At 38.5% G+C, this 20583-nt stretch overlaps 1 protein-coding gene across 7 annotated transcripts in view; it reads left to right on the top strand.

Annotated features, from left to right (window-relative positions):
- RPS6KA3 (ribosomal protein S6 kinase A3) overlaps window positions 1-20583 on the top strand; it is a gene marked incomplete at its 5' end in the record, with an annotated part of 118076 nt that overhangs the window by 78288 nt on the left and 19205 nt on the right. For all 7 annotated transcript variants that reach the window (XR_013959721.1, XM_080651968.1, XM_080651970.1 and 4 more), the window contains 7 exons: window positions 6671-6759; window positions 6950-7014; window positions 7091-7193; window positions 9468-9592; window positions 11461-11586; window positions 16236-16325; window positions 19389-19547. Coding sequence is in view for 6 of the 7 variants with exons in the window: in XM_080651968.1 (XP_080508094.1) it covers window positions 6671-6759; window positions 6950-7014; window positions 7091-7193; window positions 9468-9592; window positions 11461-11586; window positions 16236-16325; window positions 19389-19547 (757 nt within the window). The remainder of the gene's footprint in view (window positions 1-6670; window positions 6760-6949; window positions 7015-7090; window positions 7194-9467; window positions 9593-11460; window positions 11587-16235; window positions 16326-19388; window positions 19548-20583) is intronic.

Genomic DNA, 20583 nt, shown 5'->3' with positions numbered 1-20583 from the left:
TATATGATTACTACATTAAAATCAATAACTTTTTCTCATCAAAAAATTCCATTACGAAAGTGTAGAGAAGAAAATTGTGACACATATAACCAACAAAGGGCTTATATCCAGAATATATCAAGAGCTCCAGTCGATTAATAAGAAAAAGACAGCCTAATAGAAACATGGGTACAGAACATAGGGACTTCATTGGCCAATAAACTTACAAAAAGATGCTTACCCTCATTAATCAGAAAATGCAAGTTAAAGCCACAACAAGCTACAACCACATACCCACCAGAATGACTAACAGTAAAAAGGCTGACAGTACAAAGTGCTGACAGGATATGGAGCAGTGGTAACTTTTACACATAGCTGGAAGGAATATAAATACTTTTATAACCACTTTAGAAAGCAGTTTTTGGCATTATCTTCTGAAATCATATATCTTCATCCAATAATTCCACTTTTAGGCATGCACCAGTTTATGTGTGTCAAGGTACTTGCACATCAAAAACAAGCACAAAGATGTTCATAACAGCATTATTTGTCATAGTCAAAAAATGGAAACTGGATCCATCATTAACTGTAGAATGGATTAATAATTATGGTATCTATACTAATAAAAGGGTAATATGCTAATTAGACCAGACGTCTTCCAGATGACCTTCCGGGTGTACTTCCTGACAAAGCTGGGCCCGGGCGAAGCCGCCTGTGGCCCCAGGCGCCTGCAGCTAGCCCGGGTGAAGCCAGCCCAGGTCCCAGGTGCCTGTGGCCGGCTGGAGGAGGGAAGCCTGGGTACCGGGTGCGGGGGCTGAGGCAGAGGCAGTTAGGGGTGATCAGGCCAGCAGGGGAGCAGTTAGGGGCAATCAGGCAGGCAGACAGAGGGGTTAGAGGCGATCAGGCAGGCAGGCAGGTGACCAGTTAGGAGCCAGCAGTCCCGGATTGAGAGAGGGATGTCCCTCGAGGGGTCCTGGATTGGAGAGGGTGCAGGCCGGGCTGAGGGACCCCCCGCCCCATGCACGAATTTTGTGCACCGGGCCTCTAGTATACATATAATGGAATACAGCAGGGGTTGACATACTACCTGTAAATATTTTAGGCTTTTCAGGCCAGACACAGTCTCTGTCACATATTCTTAATGTTTATTTTTTGTTTCCGATACTTAAAACATGTAAAAAACCATTTATAGCTTGAAAGCCATATAAAAACAGGCTGAGGCCTTTAGCCCATTGGTGTAATGTGCCATATAGCAAAGAAAATGAACAAACCACAGTTATATGCAACAACTTGGGTAAATCTCATAAGAATGTTGAGCAAAGGCAGTTCAGACACAAAAGAATGAATGCTATTATAAAGTTTTAAAAACAGACAAACTAAAGCCTAGATTTTAGGGTCTACATTTAGATCACAAGAGCCTGAGGCAAAATAAGGAAAGTAGTTACATTGGATGTGGGGTTCTGGCAATGTTACATTTCTTAGATGACTATTCACTTTGTGGTAAATCATTGAGCTGTGTATTCTGGGTTGGATTGTTTTGTACTTTATGTTTTTCTTCACAATAAAAAAAGGGGTTTAAAATGTTTGCTGTATAAATGAATGTTCACTGAACCTTCATCACTCCCATCTACTCTGGCCCTTTTCTTTAAGCTAACAAACACACTCTAGTGTTGGAAAAGAGAAACAACTTTTTTGACCTGCCTTGCCTTGCAAGTTTCTGCACCATCTTCCTGCATCGTTTCAACACAAGCCTCTTTAATGGTGTTTCTTTTAGCATTTTTGAGCTGCTTTTATTCTGTAGTCTGTTTGTCATTCCTTTCCACCACTCTATTGAAACTTCTCTCACTATTGTCATGAGTGATCTAGTTGCTTAATCCAGTGGCAAATTATTAGGTGACTTTTTACCATGTGTTCACATAATTCATTCAACAGATGATTGAGGTCTTTCTACAGATACTTAGGATGCAGTGTGAACAAGATGGACAAGATCTTCTGTGGTCAGAGTTTGCATTCTACTGGGGCAGACAGGAATTAATATTTAAACAAATAAATATAATAATTTACGATATTAATAGGAGGAATAGGGATAATAAACCAGGGTAACTCTTGAAGTGTGGGGGCAAGGGCAGGAGCCATTTTACCAGTAGATGGGACAGTTAAGGAAGGTCTGAGAAATCTTTGACATTATTGGCCACTCCCTCCCCCCTTAGTTTTTCCTGCTTGAATTGGCTTCTCCTACCTCTCACCATTCCTCTTTTGGTCTCTTGTTTCACCATTCCTTCTCTGCCTGCCTTTCTCTTTTAAATTATGAAAATTTTCAAACATAAATTTGCAAAAATAGAATAATACAGTGAACACACATATATCAGTCACCCAGATTCAACAGTCATCAAGATTTTGTGACATTTGTTTTAAGTATTCCTTTTTTTCTAATTTACTGAAATATTTTAAGCATTCCAAACATGTCATTTCTCACCTACTTCGGTTTGCATCACTAAAAAGTATGGATGTTTTCTTACATAACCACATCTAACAAAAGTAGTAATAATGCTTGGGTATCATCTAATACCAATGTTTAACCAGATTTTTCAGATAGTCTCCAAAATGGTGTTTTTATAGTCCCAAATTAAATCTTCTCGTTTCATTTGGTTGTATTTCTTAAGCTTCTGTTCATCTAGAACATTCTACTCCTGCCCCCCCCCCTTGACACTTACTTGTAGAAACCAAGTCAGTTAGTTTAGAATTCTTTTTTCTAATTTTATCTTGTGAAAAGATAAGACCACTCTCAATATCTGAAACAAAAAGCATAAAACTGTATTGTTTACTATAGTAAGGGAAGGCAATTCTGGTTCAGTAGAGTCTCTCCAAGGAGAGCAGACCACTGTTCCTTTATATGGTTTTAGGGAAGGGTGGAGTTCAAGACATGGCAGCTTTTCAGGGCCATAAGTGGATTGACATCATCTGTAAGAATGTGGTTACTTGGGTGGGACTATTGTTGATCAGTTGATTCAGGTGTGGTTAGTGGAGGCAGCCCTTTCTTGTTTAGCTAATTTCACAGAGAGCCATTGGTTGGTTTGCAAAAACAACAACAACTATGTACACCTGGGCAAGTTGTCTTTCATCAATTGAATGGATTTAAACCAGTTCTTGTGGCTCTCTTGCTACCATGGTAACATAACAATTAAGTTTTTTTGTAGGAGCATGCAAATATCTTTATACTCCTTGTGATACCATTTAACTTGTTCCTTTATCCTGTTTTCTGGTTAAACTTTTTTGGCCAGATTATTTCCTAGCTCGTGCTGTTGCATCACATCAAGAGGCTTACAACATCTGGTTGTTCCACTTTAAACGATTAGTTCCCTTAGATACAACTGATTCCTCCATTGTAAAGTTCCCTGTCAGGCTTTCATCTGTAGGTTTCATCTATTGATAATCATTACTTGAAACAGTTATTTTACTATTTATTCAAAATAGTGGTTTTCTATTACTATTATTCTTTATTAGTTGGGTGGTTGTTGTGTTTTTGGGTTTTTTTGAAACAATGAACTTTCCCTCTTCAACTAGGGCTATTTAGTTACCTTTAAGGCTCAAAGAAGAAAGGCAGAATAAATGTTTAATTATTTAATTATTTTCTTAATTATTTCCAATTGTGAAAGCCCTAATTACTTTCATTGGAGGTTGTGTCCAATGACTTGGGTTTTTATGTTAGTTTTGCCTTTTTCCCTATAATGAACTTGTAGGATTTAATAATCAGTGTGATTCAGCCAGTTGCATTTATTTTTGATGCCCAAATTGTCCTTATTCTGATCACTTTTATTTTTTTTTATATATATATTTTTAAATATATTTTATTAATTTTTTACAGAGAGGAAGGGAGAGGGATAGAGCGTTAGAAACATGGATAAGAGAGAAGCATCTATCAGCTGCCTCCTGCACGCCCCCTAATGGGGATGTGCCTGCAATCAAGGTACATGCCCTTGACCAGAATCGAATCCGGGACCCTTCAGTCCCCAGGCTGACACTATATCCACTGAGCCCAACCAGCCAGGCCTGATCACTTTTAAATGTTCTTGTTACCCAGGGTTTCATCTCTAATATGCTTTTTTGCCCCTCTGTGTGCTCACTTTCCTGTCTTTCCTTATAACTACTTTCAGCATTTTAATTACTCCCAAATCACACTTTCTTACCTTACCAGACACCAGACCTACATTTTCATTTATTTCCTTGCCTAGTTCTCCCAAAATATATGACTTGCATGACTTAACATTTTATCTCTATTTGCTGTACTTTTCCTCTTGTAGTCCCAATTAGTAGCATTTCCATGCAGCCAGAAACCCGGAAATCATTTTTTATTCCTTTCTTGCATATGCAGGTATTCACCAAATTTGCTGTCAGGAATATTTTCGTGTCTTAGCCTTTCCTTTGCATTGAACTGCTTACAGTTTTCAGACCATGGTGATCTCCCACCCACACTATTGGGCCAAAGCTCCTAAATAAAATGTCTATTACCTACCAGTGCTTCCCACTCCAGATAACTTTATACTACCCTTGGAGTTACCTTCTTGAAAATAAATCTGGTCATGTTAGTCCACTGTTTAAAGACCAGTGCTGTATCCCTATTACCTAATATGGAAATGTTTCCCCAGATTTGTTCAAAAAAACCCTAACTCTGTAAGATGTTAATGCATATTCTCTGAGAAAGAGTTGTTAGAAACAAATGTTTAGAAAAATACTGATTTTTTTTTTACTCTAGATGTCTCAGCCTTTTATATGTAATGTATTAAATTCTATGGTTTCAGCAGGGGGTATAATAGATAGCATTCCACAAACTCATTGGATCATGAAAATGTTTTGTTGTTAACTATCTAGAGAGATTAATGCTGTTCAGTAAAATGTTGGAGAAACACTAGCCAAATGAATAAATTATCAACCTTTAAATTGCATTGAAGACCTTTCACAATCTCTTGTGCTAAGTTCGATATTCCCTACTGTTCCCTTAGCATTCTTTCTATATGTCCTTCTGGATTTGTCTCTTAAAATTACCAGGATTTGCCAAAACCGGTTTGGCTCAGTGGATAGAGCGTCGGCCTGTGGACTGAAAGGTCCCGGGTTCGATTCTGGTCAAGGACACGTAACTTGGTTGCGGGCACATCCCCAGTAAGGGGTGTGCAGGAGGCAGCTGATCGATGTTTCTCTCTCATCGATGTTTCTGACTCTCTGTCCCTCTTCCTTCCTCTCTGTAAAAAATCAATAAAATATATATTTTTTAAATTACCAGGATTATCTATATCCATCTTCCCTACTACCCATCGGAGGCTGTCTTTATCTCTGTACCCTCAGCACTAAGCAGTGTCTAGCACATAGTAGCTCATAGTAGCTGAATAATAAATGGATCTATTTCTGAAATAGAAATTTCTCTGCTAGCCATTTTCTCCAACTGTTACTATTTTCATACTTATAGGATCATTGGTTTCCATAATTTGTAGGTTGGAGAAAAGAATAAAATTATATATTAGAGTTGAAACAGACCTTCAAGCTCATCCAGGCCAGTGGTTTTCAGACTGTGTGCTACAAACTCAGATATTCCACAGACCCCTTTTCTACCAGCTCCTCTTCCCTGAATGGCTATTAAAGGGAATGAGAGATAAAAATAAACGTAAGAAGCACATGTTCTTTTAGCAGTTTTAAATATTGGATTTCTTAAGTTCCTTTTGAAAAAGGGTTTCAAGGGTACAGTTTGAAAACCATTGATCTAATGTCCCATCTGCTTGCTTATGAAGAAGTGGTAACAGGCCCAAGGGGATTGGCTTTCCCAAGGTCACAAAGTTCTTAGAAAAGAGCCAGAACTAGGACTCAGATTATCTTACTCTCACAATAGTACTTTTTGTAAAATTCTGAAAAATGAAAAAGTTCATTAGGGCATTATGGATTAAAATTATTATGTGTTCACAACAAAACTTTATATTCAAATGTTCTTAGCAACTTTATTTATAGTAACCCAAAACTGGACACAATCCAGGTATGCTTTAACAGGTAAATAAATAAACAAAATGTGGTACATCCATGCTATGGAATACTATTACTTAGCAATAAAAAGGAATGAACTATCAGTATGCACAATAACTTGGATACATCTGAAGGGAATTCATGCTGAGTTAAAAAAAAAAAAGCTTACCTACTATATGATCCCATTTACATAACATTCTTAAAATGACAAAATTATAGAAATGGAGAATAGCTTAGTGGTTTCCAGTAGTTAGGAATTCAGGAGGGAGGAATGTGGGTGCGGTTATGAAGGTGCAACATGAGGGATCCTGGTGGTGATGAACTGGTCAGTATTTTTACTGTAGTGGTGGATATAAGACCCCCTTTATTTGTGATAGAACTGAACACACATACACACACACACACACACACACACACAAAATGCAATTAAAACTGGAGACATCTGAATGAGATCAGTGGATTGTATCAATGTCAATATCCTAGTTATGAGAGTGTACTATAGTTTTGTAAGATGTTACCCTTAGGGAAAACTCAGTAAAGGGTACACATGATCTCTCTCTCTCTCTACTGTTTCTTACAACTGAATATGAATCCACAATTATCTTAAAATAAAAATTTTAATTTTAAAAATAAAATATAGATACCTCCAAAAAATAAAATGTTATTATGTGGATTTATTATTTAGAGCTAAACTTGGGATGCCACAGTTTTTGAGTCCTGAAGCCCAGAGTCTTTTACGAATGCTTTTCAAACGAAATCCTGCAAACAGATTAGGTAAAATTTTTATTTTGTTTCTTTTGTGTGTTTGTTGGGATTTGGTTTGGGGGAAAGGGGGGCTGATATTTTTTTTTTGTGGGATTATGAACTATTAGGACAAATATTGAAAGTGAAGACTAAATAAATAATATATATTCCTCCTTGAAATAAAATTACCATTTAATCAAAACTGGTTAATTTTTGATAGGTGCAGGACCAGATGGAGTGGAAGAAATTAAAAGACATTTATTTTTCTCAACAATAGATTGGAATGTAAGTATAGAATGAAAACTTACTTGAATTATTTTTTGTAATTAACACATGTCTAAGTCTCTCTTTTTTCCTTCAGAAACTATACAGAAGAGAAATTCATCCACCTTTTAAACCTGCAACTGGCAGGCCTGAAGATACGTTCTATTTTGATCCTGAGTTTACTGCAAAAACTCCCAAAGGTAAGATGAAAACCCAAATATAAGACATATTTTTAATTTGTTTAGAATATGTTTTTATTGATTTTTAGAGAGAGGGGTAGGGAGAGGATAGAGAGATAGAAACATTGATGAGAGAGAAACATCATTGATTGGCTACCTCCTGCACACCTCCTACTGGGGATTGAGCCAGCAATCCGAGCATGTGCACTAACCAGAGTCGAACTGGCAAACTCCTGGTGCATGAGTCAATGCTCAACCACTGAGCCACACTGGTCAGGCAATAATGTTTTTCTTGTTCAATCAGGTAAACTTTTCCGGTTTAATTTTTATCCTATCCTCATGTCTCCCATTCATACCCCAGCCCTGCCACAATCTAAAATAATAAAAGAGTAATATGCTAATTAGACCGGATGTCCTTCCCCACGACCTACTGGATGAAGCCAGGGCTATGAGGGAAGCCCAGGCCCCGGGTGCCAGAGGGAAGCTGGTGCCGGCAGCAGGGGAAGGAAGGCCTACTCTTGCACGAATTTCATGCATCAGGCCTCTAGTAACTAAATAATTAGGAAATCCTTTACAGCATTTTAAAGCAGTTAAGATCCTTGTGAAATCTTGTAGCAAATTATATTGTGCCTTAAACTTTGATTCTATTTATATGGAAAAACTATTTGTGTGTTTATTTACCTATAGCTATTTTTACATGAAATACTCTTTAGTATAAATAGTTCTCTTTAAAATTCTAATATTAGGTGATAGTCTGGAAGTACTTGTAAAGTTCAAATCCCAAACATAACTTAAACTTTATATGAGGATTGATAACTTCAAAATGAATCATATCCTGAATCATGCTTTATTATAGAAATAATCTTTGAAATGATCATCTATATTTCATTAATTAGCATATGTTTATATATTAATGATGTGTTTTGCACTCTAATACTCTCTAATTTAGTTGTACTGGACCCCAGGTTTATCATTGACAAGTAAATAAATAGAAAGTGTACTTACATATATTTCCATAGAATACTAATACATCACTCAAACCTTGCTATAAAGCTATCCAGTCAAAATCTTCACAATCTACATTGAGCATTGATGGGTGTTTATTCTTTTTACAAGACAGTCTTAGAAATTTGGATTAATGTATGAACAAAATTTTAGCAAATACATGGATAGTGATATGCATAGAGTTGATATGTAGTGGTCTTTTACTTTGCTTTCTCAATACAATTTGTCCTGATAGAGGAAAAAAATCTCAGAATAGTGCAGTTCTATATTGGATTCTGCCCAGATAGGTTCTCTTAGCAAAAGTCTTCAGTATAATAATTGGTTTAAAATTCACTAAACAATATATATTGCTGAGAATATCAAGCTGATGTTCAAAAAGACCTTTATACAGAGCTGATGTTTAAGTAGATTTACCTATTTATTTTTTGCTCGCCCTTAGCCTTTAGAGTATGTTTATAAATATTAGTATGCCTAATTGTGTGTTTATATTTATGTCTTTAAAATGAACATTAGCTATACTGTAAAAGTATTTTTCTACTTTTATTAATGCCAGTAGATTCCAATAAATAATTTGAATAACAATACATGTTGTATCATAAATATATTTTAAGGATTGCATACCATGATTATCCTAGAAATTACTTTTGATCCTTAAATATATATAATAATTTTTAACTTGTAGTTTAGATTTTTAGATTCTAACATTATGTATTGAGACCACTGAACTAAATTCTTTTCTCCTAAATTATCTGTAGGTCACCCTTGTATCCCCCCGCTAACCAGGAGCCATAGCATTGCTAGGTTACCAGTTAAGGCTGCACCGTCCAATATGGTAGCCAATAGCCACATGTGGTTATTTAAACTTAAGTTAATTAAAATTAAAATTTTTGTTTCCCAGTCATACTCACCACATTTCAGATGCTCAGTAGCTGCATGTGGCTAGTGGCTACCATTTTGGACAGCACTGATAAAGAAAATGTTCATCACTGCAGGCAATTCTATGGGACAGTGCTAATTTAGAATAGCATTAGCCCAGTAATTCATCGATTTATTATATTCTTAAATGAATTAGCTATTTTCTGGACTCTATGGGAATATGATATTAGAGTTATGATGGCAATAAGCCATCAGGGTAGATCTGGTACAGTGCCTCCCTGGGTTATCCTGAAAGTACTAGGTGCCTGAGATGTAGAATTCCAGAAAAAGTGTGAAAGGTTATAATGTGGACAATTCTTCCCTTAATTGCCTTTCAAAGTAATCACCTTCTCGATAATTTATTATTCTTTTCAGATTCACCTGGCATTCCACCTAGTGCTAATGCACATCAGCTTTTTCGGGGGTTTAGTTTTGTTGCTATTACCTCAGATGACGAAAGCCAAGCTATGCAGACAGTTGGTGTGCATTCAATTGTTCAGGTGAGTGAATGTCTAAATAATTTTAAGTTTGAAATGTAAGATATAGTTCATCGTATGAATGATTAGCTTAGATTTTATCTGCTGACTTAAGTGAGCAGCTTAAAATACATTTTATATCATTGATGTTACTCTTAGAAGTTTCTTTCATATGCCTTTGAAAAGGTTGCACGCACCAGAATCCTGAATACTTGTCTGACTTGAAAGTAAGATTCTAAGATAGTTAAGATTAATATCACCATCTTGTCTCTCCCCATCCTGTGCCTCAAAATGTTTATCAGGCCTAATTTGTTTCAACCTCTGCCTCTATCAGGTCAGCTATGATGAACTGAGGTCTCCTGGTTCCCTGATTGCCTTAGAAGAGGGGTCAGCAGACTTTTTCTATAAAGGGCCAGATGATAAATACTTGTGGCTTTGTAGGCTATATGATCTCTGTTGCAACTACTCAGCTCTGCCATTGCAGCACAAAAGCAGCCATCGACAATACAAAAATGAATGCACATCTCTGTGTTCCAATAAAACTTTATTTAGAAAAACTAATAGTGAACCAGATTTGGCCCACAGGCCATAGTTTGCCAACGTCTGTCATAGAAACATTTAAGAAATAAAAATGAACTTAAATCTTAAGTCTGCTAAGTTTTGTGTCCTTGTTCTTTTGGAGCCCCCATTGTCATTATGCAGAAATGGTTATGGGTACTGTCTTAGGGTGCCTCCTATCTCATTATCCCATATGATTATCAGAGCTGGAGAAAAATGTAAAAACCACAGAAGCAGGTTTCTAGATATGTTGATGTGTTTGTAACAGGAGACTGAACTATTAAATGTTATTAGAGGACACAAGTACAAAACATTAGATTTATTTCTTCTCATTCTAGTATCGTGGAAAGATAAATTTAATTCATCTTCCTAGTCGTAGAGGGAATTGTTTCAAGGATGTAATTAGTGCTTGAATTTGCTTGATAATCAAGTTGCTTTTGCTCTAAAGTTTATTTTATGAGTCAGTCATGTTGCTTTCTCCACTTTCTAGAAAACCAATTTAAATAGTGGTTTTTGAACAAAGTTCATGTTAAAATAGTCTGTCTCTTTTACTGTGACAACCATGTGGTGTATGGCAAGTTTTAAAGAGATAACTTCTGTTCCTAACATAGAAATTGCAAACATATTCTATAGAATTTAACTTTTAACTTATATGAAGCTCATAGGCATGGGGATGGGAGGATCTATCACTATAGCTCAGGGCAGCAGAACTTTCTTCAGTGTGTTTATGGGACCGGTAATTTACTGTTCATCATCCTCCATGTTATTAGTCCTTAACCCATGAATGGCTTCTCTAGCATAAGTTGTACTGAAGCTATGACTTGAGGGCGGAGAAAGGAAGGTATGGCTACAGATAGTCCAAATGATGATAATAGGTATCACCTTCAAATAACGTTATTTAATCCTCACCATTACCCTCTGAGAAAACACAAGTTCAAGATTACACAACCTACAAGTGGTGGTACATCTGAGACAAAAATACAGATGTTCAATCCAGGTGTCAAACTTCTCCCTATTTGCAAAGGTACTTGGTGCTCAGTCACAGGTGAGGCTATCAGCCCATCATCCAGTAGTTCTGCATTTTCTGTTGTACATATTTAATTTATTTAACTTAAGCATTTTTAAAAGGCCTATTTCATGCTGCACATTTTAGTGTAGACACTTCTAAAATATACAGTTGTGGAAGAATAAATGATGTAAATATTGGTTTTTATTTTTACTAATATTTATTTATAGTTAACATCAATAATTCATGTTGAGTAATATATTCCCCTATTATGAAATGTACCAAAGTCAGTACAGAACTCTTTGTCAATTTGTAATTGTGTTTGTAGCAGTTGCACAGGAACAGTATTCAGTTTACTGATGGATATGAAGTGAAAGAAGATATTGGAGTTGGCTCCTACTCCGTTTGCAAGAGATGTATACATAAAGCCACAAACATGGAGTTTGCAGTAAAGGTCAGTGTTTTTAGATTTAAAATGCAACTTTAATAGTTTTTATTCATGCATGTCAGTACCAGTTAAACATTATGCTCTTCTTCTTTGGTAAATGTGCCTTTTGTTATAAAAAGGTAAAGTTACTTCAAATATCTGGCTAGTGATTATCAGGGAACCATCCATTACAGTGGATTCCCCTGTGAGCTAAAAAGGTAAGGTAGTGCACATCCAGTTTGCTTGGGGGGGCAGTACCAGTTTACACTGACGTGATTTTTTTGGAGCATCCCTTTTGCTTTCAGAAACCTCCCATTTTATAGTCAAGGTGTCGGGGAATTCCTCAAGATTTTATACCAAATGTTGTATGTTTACATTTTTCTAGCAATAGTGTTCATACCATTCTTCACATTTAAAAGGATCTGTGGCCGAAACCGGTTTGGCTCAGTGGATAGAGCGTCGGCCTGCGGACTGAAAGGTCCCGGGTTCGATTCCGGTCAAGGGCATGTACCTTGGTTGCGGGCACATCCTCAGTGGGAGGTGTGCAGGAGGCAGCTGATCGATGTTTCTCTCTCATCGATGTTTCTAGCTCTCTATCCCTCTTCCTTCCTCTCTGTGAAATATCAATAAAATATATTTTAAAAAAATAAATAAATAAATAAAAGGATCTGTGAACCAATCTATATATATATTAAAGGCTAATATGCAAAGTGTCCCCTCGGGAGTTTGACCAGAAAACTGGGAGTTCAGTCACTCACTATGACATACGCTGACCACCAGGGGGGCGCACAGAACGAAGGAAAGCCCTGGCCAGCAGCCGGCAGCCAGAAAGCCCCGATTGGCCCTGATAGCCGGCCAGGTCTAGGGACCCTACCCGTGCACAAATTTGGTGCACCGGGCCTCTAGTAAAAGAATAAGACTCACTAACATTAAATTTATTATCATTAGCTGTTTTAATTTCATCAGGTGTTCTAGGGCAGCAAGATTTTACCAAGTCAAAACCAGGACACATGGCTCTATGATAAAGTTTGAGTTGCAAACCTTTAGTTGAAAGTGAACAAATATCAATCAAGTCTCTGCCTTTTCACTTATTGGAATGGTAGCCTCTGCTCTCCCATTGCAAGCAATTCAAGTAATGTCTAAAGCTTTCAACTTACCTGCAAGTTTAGAAATAGTCTATAAGTATGGGTAGCTCCTGTTTAGTTAGTGGGAAAGTGGCATTAATTGGGATTACTTCCATCCACCCATCTATTTATCTAAATATATAGTACTAGAGGCCTGGTGCATGACATTCGTGCACTGGGGGGGGGGTGGTCCCTCAGCCCAGCCTGCACCCTCTCACAGTCAGGGACCCCTTGGGGGATGTCCGCCTGCCACGGAGGTGGGAGAGGCTCCCACCACCGCCTCTGAGCTCGCCAGCAGTGAGCAGTGAGCCAGGTGCAGGAATTCTGGCTGAGAGGCACTCCCCCTGTGGGAGTGCACTGACCATGAGGGGGCAGCTCCTGCGTTGAGCATCTGCCCCCTGGTGGTCAGTGTGTGTCATTGCAACTGGTTGTTCTGCCGTTCAGTCATTTTGCATATTAGCCTTTTATTATATAGGATGATTTCATATGTAAAAATGAAAATGAATGTGTTTTATATCACTAGAGGCCCAATGCATGAAATTTATGCAAGGGGTTCAGCCCCTGCTGCTGCAGCGGCAGCCTCGGCCTCGGCCCCCAGCCGCCAGGGCCTCTGCCACCTCTGCCTCAGACCCTGCCCACCCGCCTCGGCTTCGTCCGGAAGGACATCTGGAAGGACGTCCAGTCTAATTAGCATATTACACTTTTATTATTATAGACTAGTGGCCCAGTGCATGAAATTTGTGCATGGGGCGGGGGTGTCCCTCAGCCCAGCCTGCACCCTCTCCAATCTGGAATCCCTTGGGGGATGTCCTCCTGTCTTGCCCAACTGCCCCCCCCCCCTTGCCAGCCTTATCCCTGTGGGATCAGGCCTAAATTGGCAGTCAGGACATCTCTCTCACAATCTGGGCCTGCTGGCTCCTAACTGTTCGCCTGCCTGCCTTATTGCCACTAACCACTCTGCCTTCTGGCCTGCTTGCCCTCCAACTGCCCCACCGCTGGCCTTCTCACCCCCAACTGCCCCCCTTGCCAGCCTGATCACCCCCAACTGCCCCCCTGCCGGCCTGCTCACCCCTAACTGCCCCCCCGCCAGCCTGATCACCCCCAACTGCCCTCCCCTCCTGGCCTGACCGCCCCTAACTGCCTCTGTCTCGGCCCGCCACCATGGCTTTGTCCGGAAGGACGTCCAGGAAGGTCTCCCAGAAGGTCTCCCAGTCTAATTAGATTACCCTTTTATTAGTATAGATAGAGGCCTGGTGCACAGGTGGGGGCCAGCTGGTCTGTCCTGAAGGGGGTCCCGGATTAGGGTGGGGGTCCCCTTGGGGGATGGGGCCAGCCTGGGCGAGGGGCTGAGGGCCATTTGCAGGCTGGCCATGCCCCCATCGGGGTGAGGGTCCCCGCTGGGTGGCGTGGCCAGCCTGGGCGAGGGGCTAAAGGCCATTTGCAGATGAGGCGAGGGTCCCCGCTGGGGGACATGGCCAGCCTGGGCGAGGGGCTGAGGGCCGTTTGGGGGTGGTTTGCAGGCCGGCCAAGCCTCCTGCTTTGTCCGAAAGGTCTCCAGAAGGTCTCCCAGTCTAATTAGCATATTACTCTTTTATTAGTATAGATAGCAAATATCTGAGAAGACATATACACACAAAAATTATTATTTACTATTCTAAACTTGTATCTAATTGCTTTAAAAAGACATCATTGTCCATAAGGCTTTCTGTCAGCTATAAAGATAAACCAGAAATACATTTTAATTTGCTCTTATACTCATTGCTCACAATGAAATTTGGGGCACATAGAAATTGTCAAATTACTTACATGAAAGGAGATACAGTGAATAATGTACTTTGTACACAGTTTAAGGATGTGCCTTGCCTCCATAAACACATCAGAAAAAAGCAAAAATGTCCTGACGCACCCTTTGAATTACAGAAACTAGTAGCTGTATACCAAAACCTTGAGAATGTCTTGAAACTATTTGTGGATTATTGTGACTTAAATTAGAATCATAAAACCAATCCCAGCACAACTTGATTCTACTGAAATTACTACAAAGCTAAGATCCACAAGCATAAGTATGGATTTAATGTGAGCTGGGCTCAGATTAGCAGATCAGAATGTTGCCAAAAATAACACTTCCAGTGTGTTCTGGTTCTCAGAAGACTAACCCCAGATCATATCCCTTGAATTAGCATGTCTATTCCATATACCTTTCCTCTTAATCATCCATTTGCCTAATTCCACACTATTATTTACAATGATTGCAGTGGACACCTATATGTCTGTCTTCCCTGTTTTCCAACTACAGAACTATTTTACAACTAAGTCCATTTCAGATAGCACATTTAGCTCATGTTGAGAGTTGCAAGCTAGGTTGCTAGAGCATTTGGGTATTTATTGCATACGTTAATTACTTAGCTGTTTTAAAATTGAAAATAAATTGGGTGTGAAGAGAGCAGAGCGCCTGAAGAGTGGCTTCTCTGTGTATAACACATCCAAAAGCAACTTGGGCTTACTCTTTACAGGTGGCAGGATACTATGGCCTTCCTGTAACATTACGCCCTATACATGAAAAAAAAAGAAAGAAAATAAGGTCAAAAAATTTATTTCCGACTGCCTTTTGGATGAAATGAAAGCAAACCTTATTTAAATGCAATATTACTTTACATTAAAACATTAAGAGAAGTATTTTTAAGAAGCAGCCGACATAAAAGGGTTGGAAAGCTACATTAGTATTTTAAGGGGCTTTATTATAATAATTAAACTTGATTCTAGCTAAGCAAAATTCTAGGTGTGGTTTTCTGCTTAGCTTTCTGCCTAGCTTCAAAAATAATCTTGCTCTACTGAACCGTTAATTAATTTTTTATAAGTAGCTTACAACTAATGGGATATTCCATTGAAGCATTTTATTAAAGCAAGTAAAGTTAATTCAATACACAGATGCTAATAGTGCTGATATATATATGTCGCTGTGTCCCCCAAAAATGTATACACACTTTGAAGAATTATAAAATCAGTGTTTGTACTTCAACTTCATTTTTAAACTTCCAGTAGCATTTTAGGATACATTTCCTTTGTTCAAAACGTAATCTGGCTGAAAAGAAAGAAACATCAATTGAGCTATCAGCTGTTAAAGTGTGTATACATGTTTTGGGGGCACCCTGTATATATTGCTCTTAAGTATCTGTGTTGACAGGACTTAGAAGTTGACTGAGTTTCCCAAAGTTTAAGATGTTTAAGGATGAAAGAAAAATGTTAACTGTGTTCTTGGTACCTTTTCTTGAAGCTTTTGAGTTTCAGTAAGTCCTAACTTACTGCACACTTAAACGGGAGAGACCTGGTGGAAATGTGATTCTTGGCATAGAATTTACTTTACAGCTTTGTCATCTACATCAAGACTGGGTTTTGAATTTTGATTAGACAGTCTGGCTAGGTATTTGAGTAAAACTGGTGTATATATATACAGTGTTTACATAAGATGCTACCCATCGTCTGTAGCTGTAAATACTTAAGATTTATAACTGTAGAGTTCATGAGATTTTGTAATTATTATTTGCCTTTTAGATTATTGATAAAAGCAAGAGAGACCCAACAGAGGAAATTGAAATTCTTCTTCGTTATGGACAGCATCCAAACATTATTACTCTAAAGGATGTAAGTAGATTCTTTAATGTAGAAATTTGAATCGGTTGTCTAACTTGAATCTGGATTATTTACAGAAATCATGTGGTAGATAAATAACTGAATATAGTAAGCAAAAAAAACCAGATTGCAGCACAACATATATAGCATAATTTTAGTTATTAAGAAAAATACATTTATATAGTTAATGTTTCTACTTTTGCGATAAAAAGAAAGGTTTTATTGACATTATTGGTTTTAATATCTGCATTTACTGGAACATTTGAGTATTCATTAATGTTCAAGATTGACTAGTATCACACACTCCATGGATTCCCCAAACTGTCTTTCACAATACTGCCAGAGAGAGCTGCACTCATATCTAACCATGTTACTTTCCTATAATACTTTGCCTACAGTTCATACCCTTCATCACCTCTGGTCCCTGCCTTCCTCCATCCATAGTAGTTTGCACACTTCCTCACACACACTATGCTCCAGCCATGCTGCAGCATATCCAAATTTTTGAACATGCCTCATTTTCTCGTGCTGCCCTGTCTTTGAATTTATAGTTCCCTCAGTTGAAAACACCATCTTCTTCCTTTTACTTGGCTAATAACTGCACATCTAAGACTTTGCTAAAGCATTACTTCTCCCAGGAAGCCTGCCCTGCCCATTACCACCCCCAGGACAAATGAAGCATCCCTTCCCTTCTACCAATGACTTTTTTTTATTGATTTCAGAGAGGAAGGGAGATGGAGAGAAAGATAGAAACATCAATGATGAAAGAGAATCATTTTTCAGCTGCCTCCTGCATGCCCTTTACTGGTACTGGAGATCAAGCCCACAACCCGGGCATTTGCCCCTGACCGGAATCGAACCCAGGACCCCTCAGTCTACAGGCCAACGCTCTATCCACTGAGCCAAACCGGCTAGGGCCCTGTTACCTATGACTTTTATCATAACAGAGCTCTTGGCAAAGGATGTGAATTCCGCCAGGTAGCATTAAGTCCTCTCTTGCTGATGGTAGTCATATAGGCTCAAAGGCCATATCTGATTGTTGTAGACCACATGTCACATGGCCAGCTGAGCCAGAGTACTTCTGAGGAACCTTTCACCTTTCACCTGTGAGATTTTGTGAATTTCAAACTTTACCCTCCCTTCTCCTTCTGAACCAAAACTCCAGTTTCCTCAGAATAATTTTTCACTGCTCATTGTTAGAAGGGAAATGTTAACTTAGTTCCATTAAAATGTGAAGCTGTTTGCCCTGGCTGGTGTTTTCCAGTGGTTAGAGTGGCAGCCTGCACACCGAAGGATCACGGGTTTGATTCCTGATCAAGGGCACGTCCCTGGGTTGCAGGTTTGCTCCCTGTCCTCTGGTCAGGGCACATGCTGGAGATAACCAGTCATTGTATCTCTCTCACATCAATGTTTCTCTCTCTCTCTCTCTCTCTCTCTCTCTCTCTCTCTCTCTCTCTCTCTCTCTCTGTCGCGCGCGCGCGCGCGCGCGCGCTCACTCATTCTGTCCTATTCTCCCTCCCTTCCATTCTCTTTGAAAAGCAATGGAAAAAATATCTTCTGGTAAAGAATAACAAAACAAAAAAATTTGCCTGGCTGGTGTGGCTCAGTGATTGAGTGTTGACCCATGACCCAGGAGGTCAAGGTTCAATTTCCAGTCAGGGCACATGCCTGGGTTTCGGGCTCAATCTCCATTGGGGGCATGCAGGAGGCAGCCAACCAATGATTCTCATCTTTGATGTTTCTATCTCTCCTATCCCTTCCTGTCTCTGAAATCGATAAAAAAGGATAGATGATAGATAGATAGATAGATAGATAGATAGATAGATAGTAGATAGATAAAATGTGAAGCTGTTTAACCTAAGTGACTTTTTAATTACTGTAACCTCTAAGAATCCAACCAAGTAAATTAAAAAGGAAGTATAAAAGATACTTTCTCTCATCTTTGCTTTGGAAACTCCCTAAGCTGTCATCATTTTTTTTTTTAAATCCTCATCCCCAAGGATATGTTTTTTTATTTATTTGTTTTTTAGAGAGAGAGAAAGGGGGTGCAGAAAGAAACATCAGTGTGAGAGAGAAACATCAGTTGCTACCCATATGAGCCTGGAACAGGGATGGAACCCACAACCTAAATATGTACCCTGACCAGGATGCAAACCCACAACCTTTTGACATGCAGGATGATGCTCCAACTGAGCCACCCGGCCAAGATGTTGTCATTATTTTTTACATCTTTGCTCCTTCCCTCATTTCAAATTCCAAAGTCCCTAAAAATTTCCCCTCTTTTATTACAGCATCTCCAACATTTTTAAAATTCTTATATCTATGTCTTTTTCTCCCTCCTGGAATAAAAACTTTGAGGGCAGGTACCTTTTTTTCCCCATATTTAGGGCCCCAGTACCTGGTACCTCTTTTGAGGCTAAATAAAGGTATGCAGTAACTCTGTGGTGAAGGGGAAATAAAAGGGGCTGAAGTTTAATAAAGGGGTTATTTCAGTTAAGGATTGCTTGGAATATAAATCCAAAATTATAGAGATCATTCAGTTTCTACATTAGGAGTAAAATTGTGTGCTTCTGGGTAGTTGGCTGGAATTTCTCTTTGCTATGTAATATTCCTACTAAATGTTCAGTTTAACCCAAACCAGAATAATTTATTGTACTGTGTATATAAATATAGAATGTGTGCACTTGCAGAAGTTCCAGGAAAATCACAGGAGTATGTCTTTGTAGCAGTCCCTGCCCTTACCAGGAGATAAAAAGATCAAGAGGAACAAACCCTAAGTGCAAAAATTCAGTGCCCCTTTGTATACAATGTCCATAGTTACTTTTATTTCCATGAATTAAGTTTCATAGAAGGAAATTACAGGTTATTTTTCTGACATTCAATCTCATCAATTCCTATTTTAATAGTCTATGTGTATAAAACTTTACAAGATTTATATCTTCCATTGGTTGTGATAAGTAAAAATTTCCTTGAATATAAGGCAAGTTTTAATTTTTCTTTAATATGCAAAACTTTGTTCTGAGTACATGTAAAGCTTCAAATAATCTTTTTACATTTTGGTGTTGAATTTTATAGGTATATGATGATGGAAAATACGTGTACGTAGTGACAGAACTTATGAAAGGGGGAGAATTGCTGGATAAAATTCTTAGACAGAAATTTTTCTCTGAACGAGAGGCCAGCGCTGTCCTGTTTACTATAACCAAAACTGTTGAATATCTTCATGCTCAAGGGGTAAGTCTTTTTAATGTCTTAAGTGCATAAATATTATAGATATATATAAATATATGTATATATATACACACATAAGTACACACACATAAATACCTTTTTCCTTTTCTTCATGTTTGAGCTAAAATTACAAAGGTGGAAGTTACTTTATCCATGTAATGGAAAATAACTACTATTAACTTAATTATCCTACTATTTTCCCCATTAAGCTTGAAGTGATACTTTGAAATCCTAGCTTGTTTATATTAAATTCTTACACATCCAAACAAAATGTGGATGAGATCTTCTAAACTAGAAGACATAGCATCATTTTGCTAGGCCACTCTGTATTCTTGAGAACTGGGCCCATTTCACGTTTAGAAACAGAATCAGAGAATCATGAGTTGTGTTCAAATGGATGAGGCCAAATAGTCACCTGGCTTCTGGCTGGTGGATACTGTCCTCATTCCTTCCTGCAGATTATCAGTAAATAGCATAAAAATCATGTTTGTAAAAGAAGGGAAATTGATTGGGGGGGCAAGGGCAAAGGAGAAAATGAGGGGAGAGAGAGAGGAAAAGAGAACAGCAGAGGTGAAGAGGAATGAGAAGCAAGAAAAAAATAGATTACTTCTTAAGGAGTTTATTTTCTTTTTTAATATATTTTTATGGATTTCAGAGAGGAAGGGAGAGGGAAAGAGAGATAGAAACATCAATGATGAGAGAAGAATCATCGATCAGCTGCCCCACACATACAGTCCTATCGGGGATCGAGCCTGCAACCCAGGCATGTGCCCTGACCAGGAATTGAAGCTGTGACCTCCTGGTTCATAAGTCAACCACCAAGCCACATTGAGGAGTTTATTTTCACTACTTATTCTCATTGTGTTTGTCTTTGCCCCTAGAAGTGAACACTTGGACTGTTTTGATTTAATACGAGAACCTCTTGACTTCTGGCTGGTCAAAAGTCACCTAGTACTGTAGCCAGAAATTAGTAAAATTCGATGTTCCATGAAGAATTTATGACTTTTCAGTCATCTAAGTCTTCTAAGTTTTCTTCTCA

The sequence above is a fragment of the Plecotus auritus genome (assembly GCF_963455305.1).
Source record: "Plecotus auritus genome assembly, chromosome: X".
Classification (NCBI taxonomy): domain Eukaryota; kingdom Metazoa; phylum Chordata; class Mammalia; order Chiroptera; family Vespertilionidae; genus Plecotus; species Plecotus auritus.
Note: the sequence above shows the minus strand (reverse complement) of the source record. Positions and strands in the feature narration are given on the sequence as shown.